Source organism: Helobdella robusta, assembly GCF_000326865.2.
Source record: "Helobdella robusta unplaced genomic scaffold HELROscaffold_29, whole genome shotgun sequence".
Taxonomy (NCBI): Eukaryota; Metazoa; Annelida; class Clitellata; order Rhynchobdellida; family Glossiphoniidae; genus Helobdella; species Helobdella robusta.
Window position 1 is genome coordinate 1,541,347 of NW_008704475.1, and position 19,012 is coordinate 1,560,358.

General features: G+C 35.7%; 5 protein-coding genes across 5 annotated transcripts; 1 reads left to right on the forward strand and 4 right to left on the reverse strand.

The window, feature by feature from the left end:
- Positions 1-162: 162 nt before the first annotated feature.
- On the forward strand, positions 163-1,339 carry HELRODRAFT_174322 (hypothetical protein; the record flags this gene model as incomplete). Its single annotated transcript, XM_009020846.1, has 2 exons — positions 163-1,069; positions 1,158-1,339. The coding sequence occupies 2 exons, from the start codon at positions 163-165 to the stop codon at positions 1,337-1,339; spliced, it is 1,089 nt and encodes a 362-aa protein (XP_009019094.1).
- Positions 1,340-3,524: 2,185 nt separating this feature from the next.
- HELRODRAFT_174323 (hypothetical protein) lies at positions 3,525-6,388 on the reverse strand (the record flags this gene model as incomplete). The annotated part of the gene is made up of 3 exons (XM_009020847.1): positions 3,525-3,947; positions 4,512-4,706; positions 5,540-6,388. 3 exons carry the CDS (start codon positions 6,386-6,388, stop codon positions 3,525-3,527), a joined length of 1,467 nt encoding a protein of 488 aa, XP_009019095.1.
- Positions 6,389-6,805: 417 nt separating this feature from the next.
- On the reverse strand, positions 6,806-7,540 carry HELRODRAFT_174324 (hypothetical protein; the record flags this gene model as incomplete). The annotated part of the gene is made up of 3 exons (XM_009020848.1): positions 6,806-6,910; positions 6,970-7,134; positions 7,442-7,540. The coding sequence occupies 3 exons, from the start codon at positions 7,538-7,540 to the stop codon at positions 6,806-6,808; spliced, it is 369 nt and encodes a 122-aa protein (XP_009019096.1).
- Positions 7,541-9,951: 2,411 nt separating this feature from the next.
- Positions 9,952-11,570, reverse strand: HELRODRAFT_174325 (hypothetical protein; the record flags this gene model as incomplete). The annotated part of the gene is made up of 5 exons (XM_009020849.1): positions 9,952-10,008; positions 10,258-10,299; positions 10,930-11,089; positions 11,145-11,343; positions 11,558-11,570. The coding sequence occupies 5 exons, from the start codon at positions 11,568-11,570 to the stop codon at positions 9,952-9,954; spliced, it is 471 nt and encodes a 156-aa protein (XP_009019097.1).
- A 2,211-nt stretch (positions 11,571-13,781) lies between these two features.
- Positions 13,782-18,807, reverse strand: HELRODRAFT_174326 (hypothetical protein; the record flags this gene model as incomplete). The annotated part of the gene is made up of 3 exons (XM_009020850.1): positions 13,782-13,868; positions 16,531-16,645; positions 18,575-18,807. The coding sequence occupies 3 exons, from the start codon at positions 18,805-18,807 to the stop codon at positions 13,782-13,784; spliced, it is 435 nt and encodes a 144-aa protein (XP_009019098.1).
- Positions 18,808-19,012: the final 205 nt, after the last annotated feature.

The following is a 19,012-nucleotide window of genomic DNA, read 5'->3' on the forward strand; positions in this document are numbered from 1 at the left end:
AAAAGCAATAAAAAAGAGGACAAAATTCTTGATATTGTTACAATTATCTTGCAATTAAACAAAAACAATTTATTGGAATCTCTACCAACCTATGTAAGTGTTAATTTTTCTAAAATTCCCAGTATGGATAATATATTAAATGTAAATTTCAATAAAATTAAAATGGAAATTAAAGAAATATTGTACAAGCAAGAGTTGTACATAGCGAAACTATTAGAAATGGCGTCGAGACCGGTCAAAATAAACGAGCTCCTTTATTTTGTTAATAATAATTTAAGTTTAATAGAGGAAGAATCATTTATTAATAATACTAGTGAATTTTATACTAGTGACGATATCGTTTTAGCAATTAAAACGTTAAAATGTGAAATAGACTCACTAAAGCTAGATAAAATGAAAAAATTTCCCTCGCGCGGGAATTCAAAACGTGAAAAACTTCTGGAATGCTTGTCTTCATTCAGTTATATTAAAAATAACAATTTGTTGGATAGAATAGCGTTGTTTGGCAGTTCTGATATAAATAAAATACCAAACACGGAAAACTGGCTGAAAATAAATTTCGACTTCGTTAACAAACAAATAAAAGAAATGTTGTTCGCTCAACAAGCTGAGATTAATAAAATGTTTTTGTCTTATACTACCGAGTTGGATAATGTGAAAAATAAACTTAACTCTCTTGTTGCAAACTATGTTGGCAAAAAAGTAAACGTTGACTCAGTAATCTCTAACAATGTAAATAACACGTTGCCACCAACTAACCAAAATGCGCCAGGAATTTTGTGGGCGGACTTCGTGTCATCACCCACACTGGACGAAGCGTTCACGTTGGTGAAGCGGCACAACAAACGTCTACGTTTGAATGTCTCATTGGAGGTCAACAACAACGGCGAAACCACTTCAAACAACAACAACGGCGAAACCACTTCAAACAACAACAACGAAAACACGGCAAACATCAAGACAGCTAAAAAACCAACAAAAGTTATTGGCAAAAAAGTTATTGAAGATTGTAAATTGAGGGCAGACAAAAATTTAATTAAAAAATCTGTGTTCTCAATGAACAACATTAGTAAATGCCATCGAAGAGATGTTGTTGAATTTTTGACGTCAAATGGAATCAATGTCATCACATGTTATCCTGTTTTGAAAAAAAACAGAAATATCGTTGGATAAAAATTTTGACAAAGATGACCAGAAATCAACAATGTTCAGAGTCCGCATCGATAGCTCAGATGTCGGTAAGATGAAGGATCCTGGCATTATGTTGAAAAACATTATTGTGCGCGAATGGCGCTTCAATCAGACGAAACCTGATGCTAATACTCTGAATGGAAAGTAAAATTTTAAATTACCAATTTGTAAATAATGAAGAACAATTGTTACAAAATTCAATAATGTTTGATGATCCAAAGTCAGTCAATGCTAAATATCAATCTTTCATTTCTGACGAGAGTAATTCAATGCTAAACGTTATGCACTTGAATATAAGAAGTCTAATAAACAAAACTAACAAACTTTATGATTTCTTAATAAATGTCTAGATCTGTCGAAAGCTTTTGATTGTATTGATCATTCCATCCTGTTGGGTAAGCTTGAACACTATGGCATAAGAGGAACGACTTTGGAATGGTTTGAAAGTTATTTGTCTGAAAGAAAGCAGTTTGTCAGCTAGGGAAATAAAAAATCAACATTACAACATAATGGTGTTGGAGTCCCACAAGGAAGTATCTTGGGACCACTACTTTTCATCTTGTTTATCAACGATTTGCCAAATGCATCAACTACTTTGATTATGTTTGCTTCGCAGATGACACCAACATTTTTGGTAGCGGAACTAGCATCGATTGTGTTATTGACCGAACAAATGTTGAATTAAAAAACGTCGTCAAATGGTTCAACGACAATAAATTAGCACTGAATACTTCAAAAACCCAAATGATCGTCTTCGGTCCACTGCAGTGTTTAAACTATAAAGAACCGTTCAAAATTACAATTAACATTCAACAAATAGTCGAGAGCAAAATAGTAAAATTTTTGGGTGTCCTCTTAGATCAGAAACTAACGTTTAAACCCCACGTCAATCACATTTCAACCAAGTTGGCCAGATCAATAGAAATAATAAATAGAATAAAGTTTTATCTCCCAAAAATATGTTTAAATCTTCTTTATAACGCCATCTGTCTGCCCCATGTATCTTACTGCAACGTCATTTGGGCCAGTGCTTACCCATCAACTACCATGTCTGTAAAAGTTCTGATGAAAAAAGCAATGAGGATCATCACGCTTTCTCGAAAAGATGCTCACACACCTCAACTGTTCAAATTAACTAATAATTTAGATTTTGATAAACTAAATTTATATTTTACAGCCAATTTTGTATATAAACAACTTTCAAACAAACTTCCTTCTATTTTTGTATATAAACAACTTTCAAACAAACTTCCTTCTATTTTCAATAATTATTTTATTCGGATAAATAATTCCAGACGTCAATATAATATATTAGCAAATAAATCAAAAACATTCATACTTTTTTCTCATATCCTTTGTAAAGAATTTGGAATGCTATTTTAAAACATGGTTTTCAATTCAATAAAATTAATGAAGCAAATTTTAAAAATAAATTGCAAATTTATTTGTTGAATAATGACATTGAATGTTAACTGTTGCTGATCACTAAACGAGCGGATGTATTTGTACAATTTTTATTTATTTATTTTATTATCTATCGCTTTAAATTTTTAATTATTATATTGATTTCTTGATTGAGGAATTGGTTGATTGCTTTATTGATTGATCTCATTGGAAAAGTCGCATCTAATTTACTCACTTGAAAAAATCCACAGACGTTTTTATATATTTATTTACTGTGAGATCTACTATTCATGTCGTTCTATATGTTGCTTAAATATATAGATAACTATGTAATGTCTATCCCGTGTTTTTCTGGATAGATACCAAACATTGATATATATAAACCGTGAACCATCGTACTAACAACTAACACCTGTTTTACTAACATAGTTGAGTTCGTTAATTTACTAACAACTAACATCTAACATGCCTCTCATAGATCATTTGGGGAAAATTTTTATTATTTGCTGAAAAACCTTTGTACGAACCTTTGTAGAACATTTCTGTTTAGGTGGCCATACTAGATGAATTTTTTATAAATTCTATTATGGTCATCCTGCTTTTTTTTAATTTTTAATTTTGAGAAGCAAATAAATTTCGTTTCGTTTCGTATGTATGTATGTATGTATGTATGTATGTATGTATGTATGTATGTATGTATGTATGTATGTATGTATGTATGTATGTATGTATGTATGTATGTATGTATGTATGTATGTATGTATGTATGTATGTATGTATGTATGTATGTATGTATGTATGTATGTATGTATGTATGTATGTATGTATGTATGTATGTATGTATGTATGTATGTTAAAACCAAAACATGATGCCTGACACTGAACCGTCAAACATCAAGTAACAAATGGATTAACACTTTGATTTGTCGTTAATTGCACATGTCGGCATTCAGTTGGATATTTTCAAGCACACAGACACGCAGGAACCGCTGCAACAAGCACGAAATTTGGTTAGTTGCGAAAAACAGTTCCCTGCTGTCGCCTGATCTGACGCTGATCATTTTGCATATTTCCTTAAAAAATTTAAGGGTGTTGGGGTCCATCGGGCCAAGAACCTCGATGCATATTGGCAAGAATTCCATCGAGGGGAGGGCATTCCCATATTTTTTCATTTTCTCGTCCGCTGCCCTGGCCGCGGCCAAACCGCATTCTTTACTTGTCAGGTTTACGTATCGTTCGGCGAGGGTTCCAGGGACCGTAACATCCCACGCCAAACATCTGCCGGCTATCCAAGGTATTAGCGTGCATCCGTCCGGGCGCCTATCATGATGCGCAGAAATGCCGGATGGTTCCTTGAGAACCGGGATTGAAGCCTTGGAGAAGAGCCGACAAATTTAATCGTTTAGCGCTGAGTGACGTAGTTGACGGCCCCCACCCAAGCGACAAACCAAACCGTGATGCCCAAACTCGTCCGCCCCAGCGCCACATCGGCACGTGTATTTATTCTGAATGATCAGGCCAAGTCTGAAGCCAATGGCAAATCTCACAGACTCGTCGTCAAGCCTGGTGCCCACAGAGGTGTTGGGCCACGATCTCAACCACCCACAGCTGGCAACGCTGGACATGGCCAACAAACGAGCGGTGGAAAAGTCGTCGCCGCATGAAGACAACAAATTTTGAAAGATTTTTTTTATATTCTTCGTTCAAAATTTGGACGTGCGTACGGTCCCCAGGACGGACACTGGGGGAAGAATATCGCGGCAACGAAAAAACCGGTGGAGCAGGGAAGACTGCAGGTTGAGAGTGGCAGCGGCAGAAGAATTATAAACAACGGGAGCCAGCTGAACCACGCTAAGCAACCCCAGCCCACCAAATCGCACTGGCAGCTGAGCCTGGGACCAACCACTGTCAGTCACTTGAACATTGCAAATCGACGACAGGGCGGTGCGCAGGGCTCCGTCAAATTCGCCCAATTTAGAAGGGTCAATGTGTTTTGATGTACGCAGGAAGTACATCAATTTGGGCAAACTGAGGGCATTGCGGATAATAGTCAAGGCATCATGGGCCGAAAGACAGAAAACACGACCCAGGGCGAATTTAAGCTCAGAGAGCTTTTGGTCAAAAAACTTTATTTGATAATCGCCCTCGACCAAGGGTGTGCCTAAAAAACTCAGTTCTGATGCACCAACTCTGGGTATTTCAGCCAGCGCATGTGGCACCTGAAATAAACTTTGGCAGTGAAGTTCGCATTTTTTAATGTTTAACTCTAAGCCAATTGCAGCGGAGTTATGCTTCAAATATTCGTAGCTATCGGCCAGAGTTGGACCGTCCGAAGCTATTCTGATATCATCCAGATAAGCGCAAACGAAAGTGGACGAAGCTTTCTCTAAGAGTGGATGAAGAGTTAGTGCGAACAACAAAGGACCAAGGGGATCACCCTGCTGTACCCCCTCGGACGATTCTACAACCCAAGAGTGGTAGCCAAGGGAAGAGACTCCGCCATAGGCAGAATGGCAAAAATTATAGATATTGGGGCAAAAAAGTTTGACAGCCTCCAACATCGAGTCTCTTCTCAAGGCATTGAAGGCATTTTTAAAGTCCAGTTTCAGAAACCCCCATTGATCGGGGAGGTCGGTGACCAATCTTCGAACCGCATGAACAGCGGCCTCAGCGCCACCTTTAATCCCGACACCCAACTGAGTTGGGTAGAACTTGGTCTTGAGTTCGACCACGACCAGGGCCAAGGCACATTTGCCGGCCAACCTCCTCCAAACGTTCCCAACCGCAATCGGTCTGATCCCTCCGTCTTTCTTATTTAAAGCTATTAGCCGGCCTCCAAAAAAGAACCGGTGGACGGAGAGTGGGCAAGCTCCAGATAAGATCAAATTAATGAATTGGGTTAAGGAGTTCAGTGTGTCGTCGATTGGCAAGGGGCCTGAAAAACATCCTTAAGGTGCTGGGGTCGTAAGCCATACAGGCCTCCAGAAGAACCGTTTTTGAACGATTTAACGGCCCACAGCACCTCGGCGGGAGAAACGCAACCAGCCGTTGGTGTCAACGCGGGGAAGACCCGCCTGTCCACCAGAATTTTTGGGTGGATGGAACATAATTTATCGAAGGTGGCCGTCGAGCTCTCCGCCATGCCCTCCGGCGAACAGACAAGTTTGACAGCCGAGGACAGGTTTCCCTGTTCAATACAAGATGACACAGCGTTGATCCACCGATCGGGGTTGTGCTTTTGTGATTTGGCATTATTGAACCCATCAAAGCACAGTACCAGGGTTTCAAGACCAATAGTTGAATATTCGCTTAGACCCTTGTTGACCAGATTGCCCTGGTTGACCCGGCGACCCCCTCTGGAAGTCTTCTGTAAGACGTATGGGACAAAACAGTGGAGTCTAACCCAGTGAGCCGGGTCACCAGGGTCATTACAAACAGCCGTCAGCAAGGCGTTCAGATCATGTGCGAACTTCTCCCTGCATGGCTTAGGGATATGGTCGTACACCAGTACACATTTCAGCACGGCCGTCAGCTTGTCAAAAACACCAGAGTAATCCAGGCCGAGAGGATCACCGGAGACCGATGCGGCCGACGACCGTGTGGGCAACCCAGGCTTGGGGTCGGGTGCGGCACCGAGAGGCGAAGCAGACCTCGCGCCCGATGGATCAACTTTTTTCCGGGACCCCGAGAATTCCTGTCCTTTCACTTTACCTCCGTGCCGACATAACTTCCCGTCTGGAGTGCTTCTATAGTGGTTAAAGCAGACGGGGCACTGTTGTAACGTTGGAGCCATATGTGATTAAAAACAACCAAGAAACGAGGGAAAGGAAACAAACCAAGTGGGGTGGATGGATGAATGAATGGATGAACAAGCGAATGACCAAAGGAACGGGCCAGCGAACAAACGAATGAATGAGTGAATGATGGGGGAATGAATGAGCTAATTACTGAACGGTCGAGTGAGGGAAAAAAAGAATGAATGAGTGAGTGAATAAATAAATGAATGAATAAACAACCGAACGAATGGATGAATGAATGAATACATGAATGAGTGACGGAATGAATGAACGAGCGAACGGATGAGTGACTGAATTATCTTTAAATATTTAACCAGTGTTTCAACTTTTATTTATTTTTTTTTCTTTTCTTTTTTTTTATTGATGAATGAGTGAGTGAGTGAGCAAATGAGTAAATGAGTGAATACAAAAACCTAGGTAACAGTGTGGGAGGAGACAACTATTGCAGCAAACTTTGGCCCAATCTCTCCCTTATAGTTTTTTTTTACACAGATTTTAAAAATTGGTTTAGGAAATTTCTTTTTTTATAAATAAATTTTAATTTTAATTTAAACTTTAAACTTTTTTCGTCCGATACCCTGATTGCAGCCAAACCACATTCTTTGCTGGTAAGGTGAACGTAGCACTCGGCCAAGGTACCAGGAACCGTAACATCCCAAGCCAAACATTTACCAGCTCTCCAGGGAGTAAGAGTACAACCGTCTGGTCGCTTGCCATCTTGCACTGAAATGCCAGATGGTTTCTTCAAAACAGGAATAGAAGCTTTAGAAAAAAGCCGGCAAATGTAATCATTCAAAGCTGAATGACGAAGTTGACGGCCTCCACCTAAACGGCAAACCAAACCATGATGACCAAATTGGTCCGCCTCCGCGCCGCAACGACACAGATATTTATTTTGTGTGCACATTTGACGTCGTAGCCATCACTGAAACATGGCTTAATGATAGTACAGAAGATTTGATTTGTATGAACGGTTTCAAATTCATCGGAAAAAATCGATTGAGCAAACACGGTGGAGGAGTAGGACTCTACGTAAGCAATAACTTGACCTTCAAGACAAGAGATGATTTAAACAAGTTGGGAGGTCTAGATTTTGAAACTTTCGCAATTGAATTAGAGACTGACCCTTCAACCAAAAATTTCGTCATTGTTGTATCATACAGACCACCCAGTTGCAACGCGATCTATTACCTGCAGCAATTGGAAATTATACTGCAACAAATAGACGTTGAAAACAAGCATGTTGTTATCACAGGTGATCTCAACATTGATATGAGTGACACGAACGATGATGTTAACAAAATGTATTTATGTCAACTTTTTACCTGCTACAGTTTTGATCAGTTAATAACGCTTCCAACAAGAACCAGTGTTGAAAAGCAATCAATCATCGACTGCTTTTTCACAAACTTTCCGCAACAGGTAGCGTTATGTGGTGTGCACGTTCATGATATATCGGACCATCTGCCCATCACTGTCACTATCAGTTCTTCCATTAACAGAAATAAGTCCAAATACGTAAAGAATCAACAAATCTACTCCTTTTCAAAAAGTAGAATAAACAAACTTAATGAAGCTTTATGTATCAACGATTGGTCAGATGTTTTGTTATGCAATGATGTAAATGATGCTTTCAAACTACTAGGATCAAATTAATGAATTGGGTTAAAGAGTTCAGTGTGTCGTAAATTGGCAAGGGGCCTGAAAAACATCCTTAAGGTGCTGGAGTCGTAGGCCATCCAGGCCTCCAGAAGAACCGTTTTTGAACGATTTAACGGCCCTCAGTACCTTGAGATGAATAAAAATAATGAGATGAATATGAGATGAATAAAAATAACAACAGTGATGAGATTAATAAAATTAATAACAACAGTGATGAGATAAATAAAAATAATAACAACACTTAGCAAATGCACCAGCTACGTTTAACCGGATGATATCAATATTGTTTGGACAGAGGAGAGATGTTGGTGATGACATTTAGATGACATTTGTGTTTTCCATGCAACATGGCAAGAACATGTAATCGCACTCAATGAAATTTTTAAAATAATTGCTTCAAACAAGTTAACAGTGAAACCTAGTAAAATCAATATTGCCAGTTATGAAATAGAATTTCTGGGCCATGTGATTGCAAACAACACTGTAAAACCGATGCAGCATAATATTATTAAAATACCGAATATTACCGTACCGAGAGCAAAGAAGAAAGCAAGAAGTATAGTAGGCTTATTTAATTATTACCGCAGATTCTTTCCGACTTTTACAGAATTTCTACAACCGTTGCTGCAGGTAATCAAGAAAAACGAACCAAACAGCATAACAGCAAACAACAGGATGATAGATTGTATAACGAATCTAAAAAGTTTATTCGCAAAGAAAGTAGTACTTCAGATACCGGATATCAACAAACCATTTTCCGTTGCATGAGACGCATCAGCATATTCAATAGGTGGTGCGTTATTACAGAAGGTCAACGACATTTTAATGCTCGTGTGTTTTGTTACCAGGAAATTAGTTTCAGGGTGGTGAACAGTTGAACCGGATAGTTAGATTTGTTAGAGGTGATTCGAAGGAGGTGTGGCCATATATATTTTAATTTTTGGAATTTAAAAAAACTAATTTTTGTTTTGCGTCAATATTGCTGTTAATTAAATAAAGTTAATAATAAAAAAAACCAAACGTTGTAGTTATTCTTTTTGTCATAACTTAAAATAACTCGCAACATATGTATGTATGTATGTATGCATGTAAGTATGTATGTATGTATGTATGTATGTATACCAAACTGTAAAGATGGTAAAATTATGTAATAAATATAGGATGGTTAAATTTTATAAGCGTAGGTAAGTGCAATCTAAAATGTGATTATGTGCAAACATGAGTGAAGTTAAATTAAATTAAAATTTGCTGTATTTTTTTTAACTTAAACTTTTGCGGCGTTAATAAAACTTTTCCCATATAATTCCACTACTGTTTACATTTTAAAACCTCCAATTTAATTGAAAATATTGAATTTTTGTTACATTTTTTAAACAAAAAAGGCTTGATTCTTTATCTGTGCCAAACATAAATTTAGAAAAAAGTTTTTTTAAATGTATGTATGGTCTCTTTCTCACTTTTTCATCTATAAAAGTTACAGAATTTTTGTCTAATATTATTACAAAATAAACTAACTAATAAATTTATTACATAAATACATTATTGTGGGTTTTATATGAGTGACGATTGTACAGATATGTTTTAGCAATCGTTTTTCTTTTGTTAGTTTTTTTGCATTATATTGAACATATCACCTGCCAGTAGAGGATTAGAAGGAGGCACCTACGTGGGTTTGTGCCTAGGGCACCACGATAACTTAATCCGGTTCCTCGTGTAATACACAGTAAAATGTGAGTAAATCATATACACAGACAAACATCGACACAACGACATGTTTTGTTAGATTTGTTTATTTAGTTATTCGAACAACGAGATTTAAGATATTATATGCAAACAAAACGTAAAAAAAGTCAACTTAAATAACGTAAATATAGTATTTCAATCAAAATTTATAATCTCAATAAACAGCAAGATACAAGACTACCGATAAGATGTAGTCTCTGTTGTTCAATTCCTGTTAGGATGTTGGTATAGCATAAGAAATCCAATAGAATATATTAAATATTATAAACAAAAGAGGAAACATTTTCCTAGATAATTTGTCCACCCGTCTTGCTTGTTTTCTACTTAAATCTGGTTCTGAATGATGATGTTTTATTCTGCGTTTATCTTTTATCAACAAATCATTTTTTTTTTCGTTCTGTAATAATAATTTCGGATAATTAATATTATCTCTACATGATTTTCATGATCTTTAACTTACGGTGAATATTCTTGTAAGAGCGTCCGACATTTTACCTAAATTCTGTCAAATAATATTAGTTTCTTTTTTGAAAGATGGGATTAAATGATTTAATAAAAATTTTTAACCACTGTTGGTTTTGTGAGCATAGATGTTCAATACTGAAAAAGTTAATGTCTTTACGAATGTGTGTTGGAAAGAGAAAAAGGTGACTGAAGACTCGGTAAATTACCGACGGTAATCAAGCCAGCTCATTTGACAAAAGTTTCAAGTGAAGAAAAGTTATTTATAACCTCATATAAACTGTTTTGTTTTCAATAATAAACAATGATGCAGAAGTGGTTTAAAGAAGACTCTCAAGCATACAAAAGAGCCGGACCTTTGCTTGACAAAAGGGGCAAACAACTACGCTTTGGCCATCTTTGTACATTCAGTCAGGAAATCGATAAAATGTTTTGTAGAGAAACATGTCCCAAAATAGAAATTCAATAACATATTTAATTCACAGATAAACACTCAACACTATATTATTATTATACAAAATAATAATAGCTAAAATGAAAGTGAGCGGTATTGAGTGACCAGAAGCGACTTCTTCTACCACCACAACCACCACAACAAAGGTAAAAAACCTATTTAAAAGTGCTTAAAATAGTGCATAAAATAATAAAAATGCTTTTGAAAAAAAGCTACTTTATTTTGCATGATCTTGGCAAGATTTTGTGGTTTGACCTGTCTTCTAGCCAGTACATTAACAACTGCATATTCAAGTAATGATGCAAAAACAAAAACTAAACACACAATCATCCAGATATCAATGGCTTTTATATAAGATACTCTCGGCAAACCTTCCCTGAAATAAAAAATTAAGTTAAATTAAATAAAACAATCAATATTTTTGTTCTAACCGGGCTCCTCCACTCATTGTCGTTGTTGTAAGAACTGTAAAGAGTCCCAAAGATACTCTGGCTGGATGGGCATCAATACTAATCCAAAAGGATACCCAGGACAGTATTACAATAAGCATGCTTGGAACATAAACTTGTATTATGAAATAACCAATGTCTCTATGCAATACAAATTCTATTGAAATGCAAGAATGATTTCCTGAACATGAACATTAAAATTTTTTCAACTGCTGTAATAATAGCATACTTTGTAAGTTGTATTAGAATTTTTAAAAGCAACTTATTTTCACTAGCCTGTGACGTAAAGTTGAGTACAATTGTGAAATTTTTTATCTACGAGACTAAATTGGGGCAGTTGAAGCCCGTCGTCAACAACCACAGGGCTTTCTAGCCACGAAAAATTGATCACTGACGTTGTATAACCATCTTGGTAAATTTAAAGAATGTAAATTATTTTCATAATTATTTAACATAATTATTTATGTTAAAAACTAACAACTCTCAAAATAAATGGGACACATCTGTGTGTCGAGAGGAAACTTTTCAAATCGCATTGGGCACGATAAAGTCGCTGATATTCTGAAACAAAACACATTCAATTGACAATTTCGTTATAAAAGCTTTTCATCAAAAACAATATTTTTAGATTTTGTGCCGTATCAAAAAAATTATGATTGATGATATCTTGACCGTGAATCGTTCTATTGCATTGCTTTTATCATAAGTTTTACTTAAAAACAAAAACAGTAGCAAGTAATGTCATAAAAACATTATATTTTATATTTTAAAAAGAAAATTATTGTGCCAGATACATATTGCTTATATAACCACACAAACGCTTCCGAGTCAACTTTATGTTCAAGTGCCATAATTTAAGTTAATATGGTGATATTCCATAGAATTGGTAGATCTTGTTCCATGCATCTAATTTACTCGTAAAAACCACAAAAACAGATTTTTGCATATCACAGCTCCAAGATACATAACAATGCCGTAGTATTTAATCAAATTGTCATGATTAATTTGTGTATAAAGTCTTTCCACTGGTATATGCGATATGTGATTATTTTGCTGGCTACCAAAAACAGACTACAACGCTTACGTTATTATTATTATTAAAGAATTTATATAGCGCCCTTTAATGCAACTCAAAGGCGCTGCTTTCGTTTGGTGAAATCATTGGGAAAAAAGATACGTCTTCAAATCTTTGCGAAACTTCTGAATAGTTAAACCAGGTTGACGGAGGCTGTATGGTAGTGAGTTCCAAATTTGTGGACCAGCAACGGCAAAATTCCTATTGGCCACCAATAAATTTGTTCTTGGCACAGATAAAAATAACATCATCTGAGTGTTATCATTGGTGTTATGCCAAGTATGTCAAACTACTAGCTTCTTTCACAATGTGGCTTGGACGCCACAGATTAATGGTGTCTACACTGGATTTTTTGTCTGTCATGCCATAGCCACATCATTAGCAGCCCGAAACCGCACGTCTTTGTCTTCATGCAATTTTTATCTTAGCCAGTACTCTGATCGGTCAAGCGATAACTATGTTTAACGTTTTTTGGCCTTTCCTTGTGTGGCAAGTTTTTTCAAACGCTTGCTTGTTAAAAATTTTTTATTAAGAATGGGACGGATTCAAGAACTTGAGATTCGTGGTATCTGGATCTGAATCTTGATGATGAATCCGGACTGATCCAAATCCAATTTACATACGATCCTAAAACAAAAAATTTGCAAAAACTTTCCTCTGACAAACCAAACAAATAATTACAAAACGTAGATGTATTAACTTGTTAGTAGTAATGCTAATTATATTAAACAGTTAAAAACGGAATCATTCAATCAAATTAATTAAATTCAAAATTTTCTCACACAAGTCAATATTAAAACAGTCAAAGTTAAATTATTCACTAATCCGAGAGTTTTATTTAAGATATTTAACTTTTAAAAATCTTAACATTTTCCGTTATTTAAAAATAATTTTCGTTCTTTAGGTTGATTTGGACCCGTAAAAAACTTTGGATCAGCGGAACCGATTCTTTTCCGAATCCCCGAATTCCATCGCATTCTTAATTTTTATCAATACAAACAAAATGATTGTTTTGGTTTAAGCTGGATAGAACTTTATAACAAAAAATTTGTAAAAACATATAATTAATGAAGTGATATAATGAAGTTTAGAATTTTTTTTAATTTTTACGTTAATTTAATTGTCCAAAAAATTAGCGTTACCAATTTTGGTGCTATTTTCCATGTTAAGTAGAGCGGTAGCGACGCTTTTTATGAGAAATGTTAACAACCCTGAGTAGACGTTGGAAGATCCTAATACAAAGTTAAAATGATAATCTACCCACGATAAACCTAGTGAACTGAAGATTACGAGGAATGATGCGGGGTATTTTGTATATACTTTAAAAATATATTATCCGTTATAATATAACATTAGAATTATATTTATAATTTATTTATAAAATTGTTTTTATCTAAATATGGCATGTATCATGTATTAAATTTTTTCATGTCGCAACACGCCCATCACAGTCGCGCACACAAATACACACACACACTCACACACATTCACATCTATAAGACATAGTAAAAAATAATCTTAATTGTATACAAGTGCCATATCATTCATTTGTCTGAAATTAAATGATGATCGTCAAGAACAGACAAAAGTTGACAAATGCCTTCTTCGTACATGGAAATGTGGAGATTTTGCTAAATTATGCAAACAATTTTCACTTAAGTTAAAAAATTATAATACTTACTACAGCTATTATTATTATTAGATAAAATAGCACGGGCTATAGCTCATTGCCAAACGAAATAGAAAAATCCAAAATCAAATACAAAAATACCTAAAGTTAAATCAAAAGTGTTTCTACTTGAAATAAACAAAACGATTTAAATTGCCAAAAATATAACCTCAAAAACCAAAACCATAACAAGCTAAATGATAAATGTCGATCAATCAATAAATCAAAATTGTTTATATTATTTATATTAATATTAATTGTCCATTAATTAACAAGACAAATGAAAATTAAGTCAATATAAATGGACCAATATAAAAATATCAATATTCATTAATAATTAGGTCGACTAATAAACTTGGAATCACCATAGAATACATCAACTGCTGATTTGAAGCCAGACAGAGAGGTGGCATTTACAATGACCGAAGACAGCTTGTTCCATTCACCAACCAATCTATTTGTAAAAAAAATTTACGGCAGTCTTTATGGCTAGCATTTGTAGTTAACTTAAAGTTGTGTCCTCTTGTGCGGTCTTCGTGTGAGAACAATAACGTAGGGACCACAGCAGCAGGGATCGACCATGAATTATTCAGAATAATAAAATGAGTTCAGCTCTCCTACGTCTGTAAAATAGAGATGGCAGTCCCAATTTCCTCAGCCGGTCTTCATATGAAAAGTTTCTGCAAGATTTTATTACACGAGTTGCTCTTTTCTGTACTTTTTCTAATTCATCAATTAAGCCGACTCGGTGTGGGTTCCATGCCTGGACACTATATTCCAAGCGCGATCTTACCAACGACTGGTTCAAAGTTACAAATTCCTCGTCTGAAAGGTACTTGAAATTCCTGGCAATTACACTTAAAATAGGGTTCGCCTTGTGAACTATCTTCAAAACATGGCTTTTGAAATTTAATTTATCATCCACTATAACTCCGAGATCTGATACCTCCTCCACTATAGGCGCGATCTTACCAACGACTGGTTCAAAGTTACAAATTCCTCGTCTGAAAGGTACTTGAAATTCCTGGCAATTACACTTAAAATAGGGTTCGCCTTGTGAACTATCTTCAAAACATGGCTTTTGAAATTTAATTTATCATCCACTATAACTCCGAGATCTGATACCTCCTCCACTATAGGCAGATGAACTTGTGATCCACAACTATCCAAAATGGTATATGGAAGACGTGATTTATTAAAGCCAATTTTAAACAATTGACATTTATCTGAATTTAGTTTTAATCTCTATTTATTAAACCAATCAGTAAATTTTCCAATGTCACACAGAAAACTATTTATATCCTCTTCACTCTTTATTACTTGATAGATTTTTGAATCATCTGCAAAAAGCATAATGTTGTCAAAAACAGAAGAAATGTCGTTTATGTAGATGAGAAATAACAATGAGCTTAATACTCCACCTTGAGAAACCCCACTTCGAACTGTTCTTGGCTCCGATAAAACATCATCCAATCTTACCCTAAAAATTCTTTTGCTGAGAAAGTTCTCGATCCATTTTACTATTTTTGTATTCAATCCATACTTTTCCAACTTGAATTGTAAACGACTATGGGAAACTTTGTCAAACGTTTTCTCCAGATCCATATAGACTACATTGACTTCATGACCATTTACAATTCCATCGTCCAAAAATTTCAAAAGTTGCAAAACTGCGGAATGACCAGGAATAAATCCAACCTGATCTTCTGAAAAGAGATCGTTATCTAAGAAAAATTTCATGATGTGGTTCGTTATCAAAGCTTCCATGATCTTGCAACAAATTTATGTGAGTGCCACCGGGCGATAATTTTTGGTTAAATCCTTTCTTCCCTTGTTATGTAACGGCACAACGTGGATTAGCCTCCACTCATCAAATACTACACCTTCGTCTAATGATCGTTGAAATAATCTGCATAAATAATTATCAATTGAACCTCTTTCCCCATAAAACTCTGGGATGTATTTCGTCTGGTCCAGCAGATTAACTAGTAATCAATTTACCAAGTTTTGCTGATACCATATCTTGATTTATCCACAAGTCTTCCATAACACAATTTTTAAATCTTGTCCAATCATCATGATCAAAAAGTGCATCATCGTCATAAACTGAAGAAAAAAATTTAGCAACTCTTTCAACCTTTTCTTTAACAACAGTAATTATCATCCCCTCTTCTGATAACGGACCAACCAATTCATCATGTCTGATTACTTTTTCACTTGATTTCAAAACAACCTTTGATTATTTATATATTCTCTAGCAATTCCTTTTTGACATTGTCGTTTCAACTCCCTTGATGATTTTATTTTTTCTCTGATTGCCCGATATATTTTTAATTTATCCTCACCATATCTGTATATCTTCAGAGCAAATGTTTTTGTTTGATCTCTTTTAGTTCCATCTTTATTTTAGTTTATTATTATTATTCTTTCCCTTCTTTGAAACAAATTTATGTGTTTGCAACCATATTGTCTCTAAAAAATGTCCAGCTATTTCCTATATCACTAATCAGATGAGTTGAATGCTCCATTGCTTGTGTAAGTGCACTTTTAAAGCCCATGTAGTTTCCCAGATCATAACAAAACTTCGATTTGTATTTCACATCTAAATAACCAAATCCAATCACCTTGAAACAAACCACTGAGTGATCACTTTTTCCCAGTGGTGGATAAATCATTACATTTTTAACAAATTCCTGATTTGATATCACCAGATCTAAGATATTAGCTGAATGACCATCCCTAAATTTTGTAGGATGGTTGATGTGTTGTAATAAAAACTTATCTTTCAAGATATTTAGAAATTTGTTCTCAATCTTGTCGTTATTACCTTTACAGCTGAATGAATCCCAGTTTATCGCAGAAAAATTGAAATTCCCAACATCATAAAATCACCAGTCATTGCCAGTCCTTCAGCAATCAGTGATAACAGTTTGCTGTTATTTTCATCATTTGATGAGGGGCTTCTCTAAATAAACAAAATATTCAAAATCTTGGTCAAAAAACTTCAACATCTGCAAGAGAAGTTATGGCACTGTTTCCACTTTGTTTGACCAAACCACTGCACCAAACAAACCACTGCAGACGGTGTTGCCGGCATTCGTCCTTTATATCATCTAAACCAGAAAGACGCAGGATTTTGGTTGATTTGAAATGATCGGATCGAGCATTTTCATATTGGTTCGGTGAAATTGTTGTTCCAGTTTGGTTGTCATTGGCCATGTTTCTGAACCATATAACATCACCGGAAGTATCAGAGATTGCAAAAGTCTTGATCGTAGTGGTAGTGGGATGTCACGCCACATCAATATAGAGACAAGGAGATGCTTTTTATTCCAGGCTGCACGTATGCGTGCTCGAACGGCAGCTTCAGCTGTTCCAGTACAATCTAGAACATTTCTTAGATATTGGAACGATGTGACTTTCTCTACATTAATGGCTTCAAAAACATTGCTGTTTCTAATTTGTTGTTGTGGATTGATGCAAGCAGGACAAACAAAATTGGACACTTTAGATAAAGTACCAATTATTTTTTAACAAGTTTGTGACACCACTGGCTACACTGCTGACGCTTGATTGAATTGTTACCTACACCAGCTTTACAAACTGAAAAGGGCCATTGTCCAGTAGTTGTGGATTGGATTGGTTCCCCAGTGTTCATTGCTTTGGTTTTACTGATGTTGACTTTGAATCCATGATCGGTCAGTCTGGTGTTCCAATCTTCAAACATCTGTAGTGATTCTGCTCAGGCGTGGCAGTTAAAACGATATCATCAGCATATATTACGGCAAAGTTGTAGTAACGTTTAGATACCTGCAGTACCAGATGCTTCGATAATGTTATTTGTGAGTCCAGAGGGCCCTGCTCCCTCTCCATCCTTCGTAGCTGCTTTCAAAGCTTCTGTAAGCTCCTCTACAGTGATGTCTGGAATCGGACTTTCGATGGGTGGAGCGTCAAAGTTGACATTGATGGAATTTGTTTCATTTAACAGACAGCTGAAATATTCTTTCCACTGTAGCTTGGTCTCATCTTGTTCAAGAACCATCTCATTTTTGTCGTTTTTGATACATGAGGTACCAACTATGTCTTTTTCGTACGTTTTGCTTGTTTTGCTATACGATACAGAGATTTCTTTTGTTCACCTTTGCTTTTAGTGAGCCACTCTCTGCACTGATCTGTCTGAGCCAGTGCGACTTGATGTCTGGCATAGTTGTTTTTCTCACGGAAAATTTTGTGATCATCAACAAACTTTGATTTTTGCCATTACTTGTATATAGCTTTTTTTCAGCTATTGCATTTTGTACACTGTCATTCCACCACCAAATGTCCCGTTCATGCTGGCGTTTTGTACCAGTTTTCTCACAAACTGTAGTTGCAGCGTTTATCAAAACGGTTTTATATGTACTCCAATCTGTACTGAATTGCGATTAGTGGTCTAACTGTGTGGCGACAATCTGTTGAAATTTTTCTCGAAATTTTTAATCTGAAGTACCAATTAGCAATTTTATCTTTGGCACCAATCTTTTTTTTTTATCTTTCAACATTTTTTTGTTGTTAACTCTGTCTTTTCTGAATAAATCATAATTAATTATTACTTTTTTGAAATTAACAAATTTACTCAATTTATAACAGTTTGCAAGCACCAGGTTTTTAGTTTTAATACTTACAAACTGTACCAAGATGGGTCTGGTCTTGTTCTCGTCAGACTTCCTACCCATCCTGAACACCTCAATCACTTCTGAATCCATATCTGAGCCAGTAATTTCCTTTATCAGGTTGTTGACTGCAATTTTGTGGCTACCACTCTCTTGCAGATTATAGATAATGATATTACTTTTTCTTTTCTCCCTGTCATTAAATGTTTCGAGTTTATTTGTTGTGTCAGCGAAGGACATTTGCGCCATCTTAAAATCAGAAACAGCTTATCTACTTTTCCTTTAACTACATCAGAAAACAGCCTCATTGTTTGTTCACTCTTTTCCTCATTTACTCTTCTAATTGCTTCAGTGAAGTGATAGAAAATTCTTCAAAACTTTTGCTGAGAGTGATAAACTAATGATTTTGACTCTTTATGGCCTTTTCTAGAACATTCATTTTTGCAATGAAAGA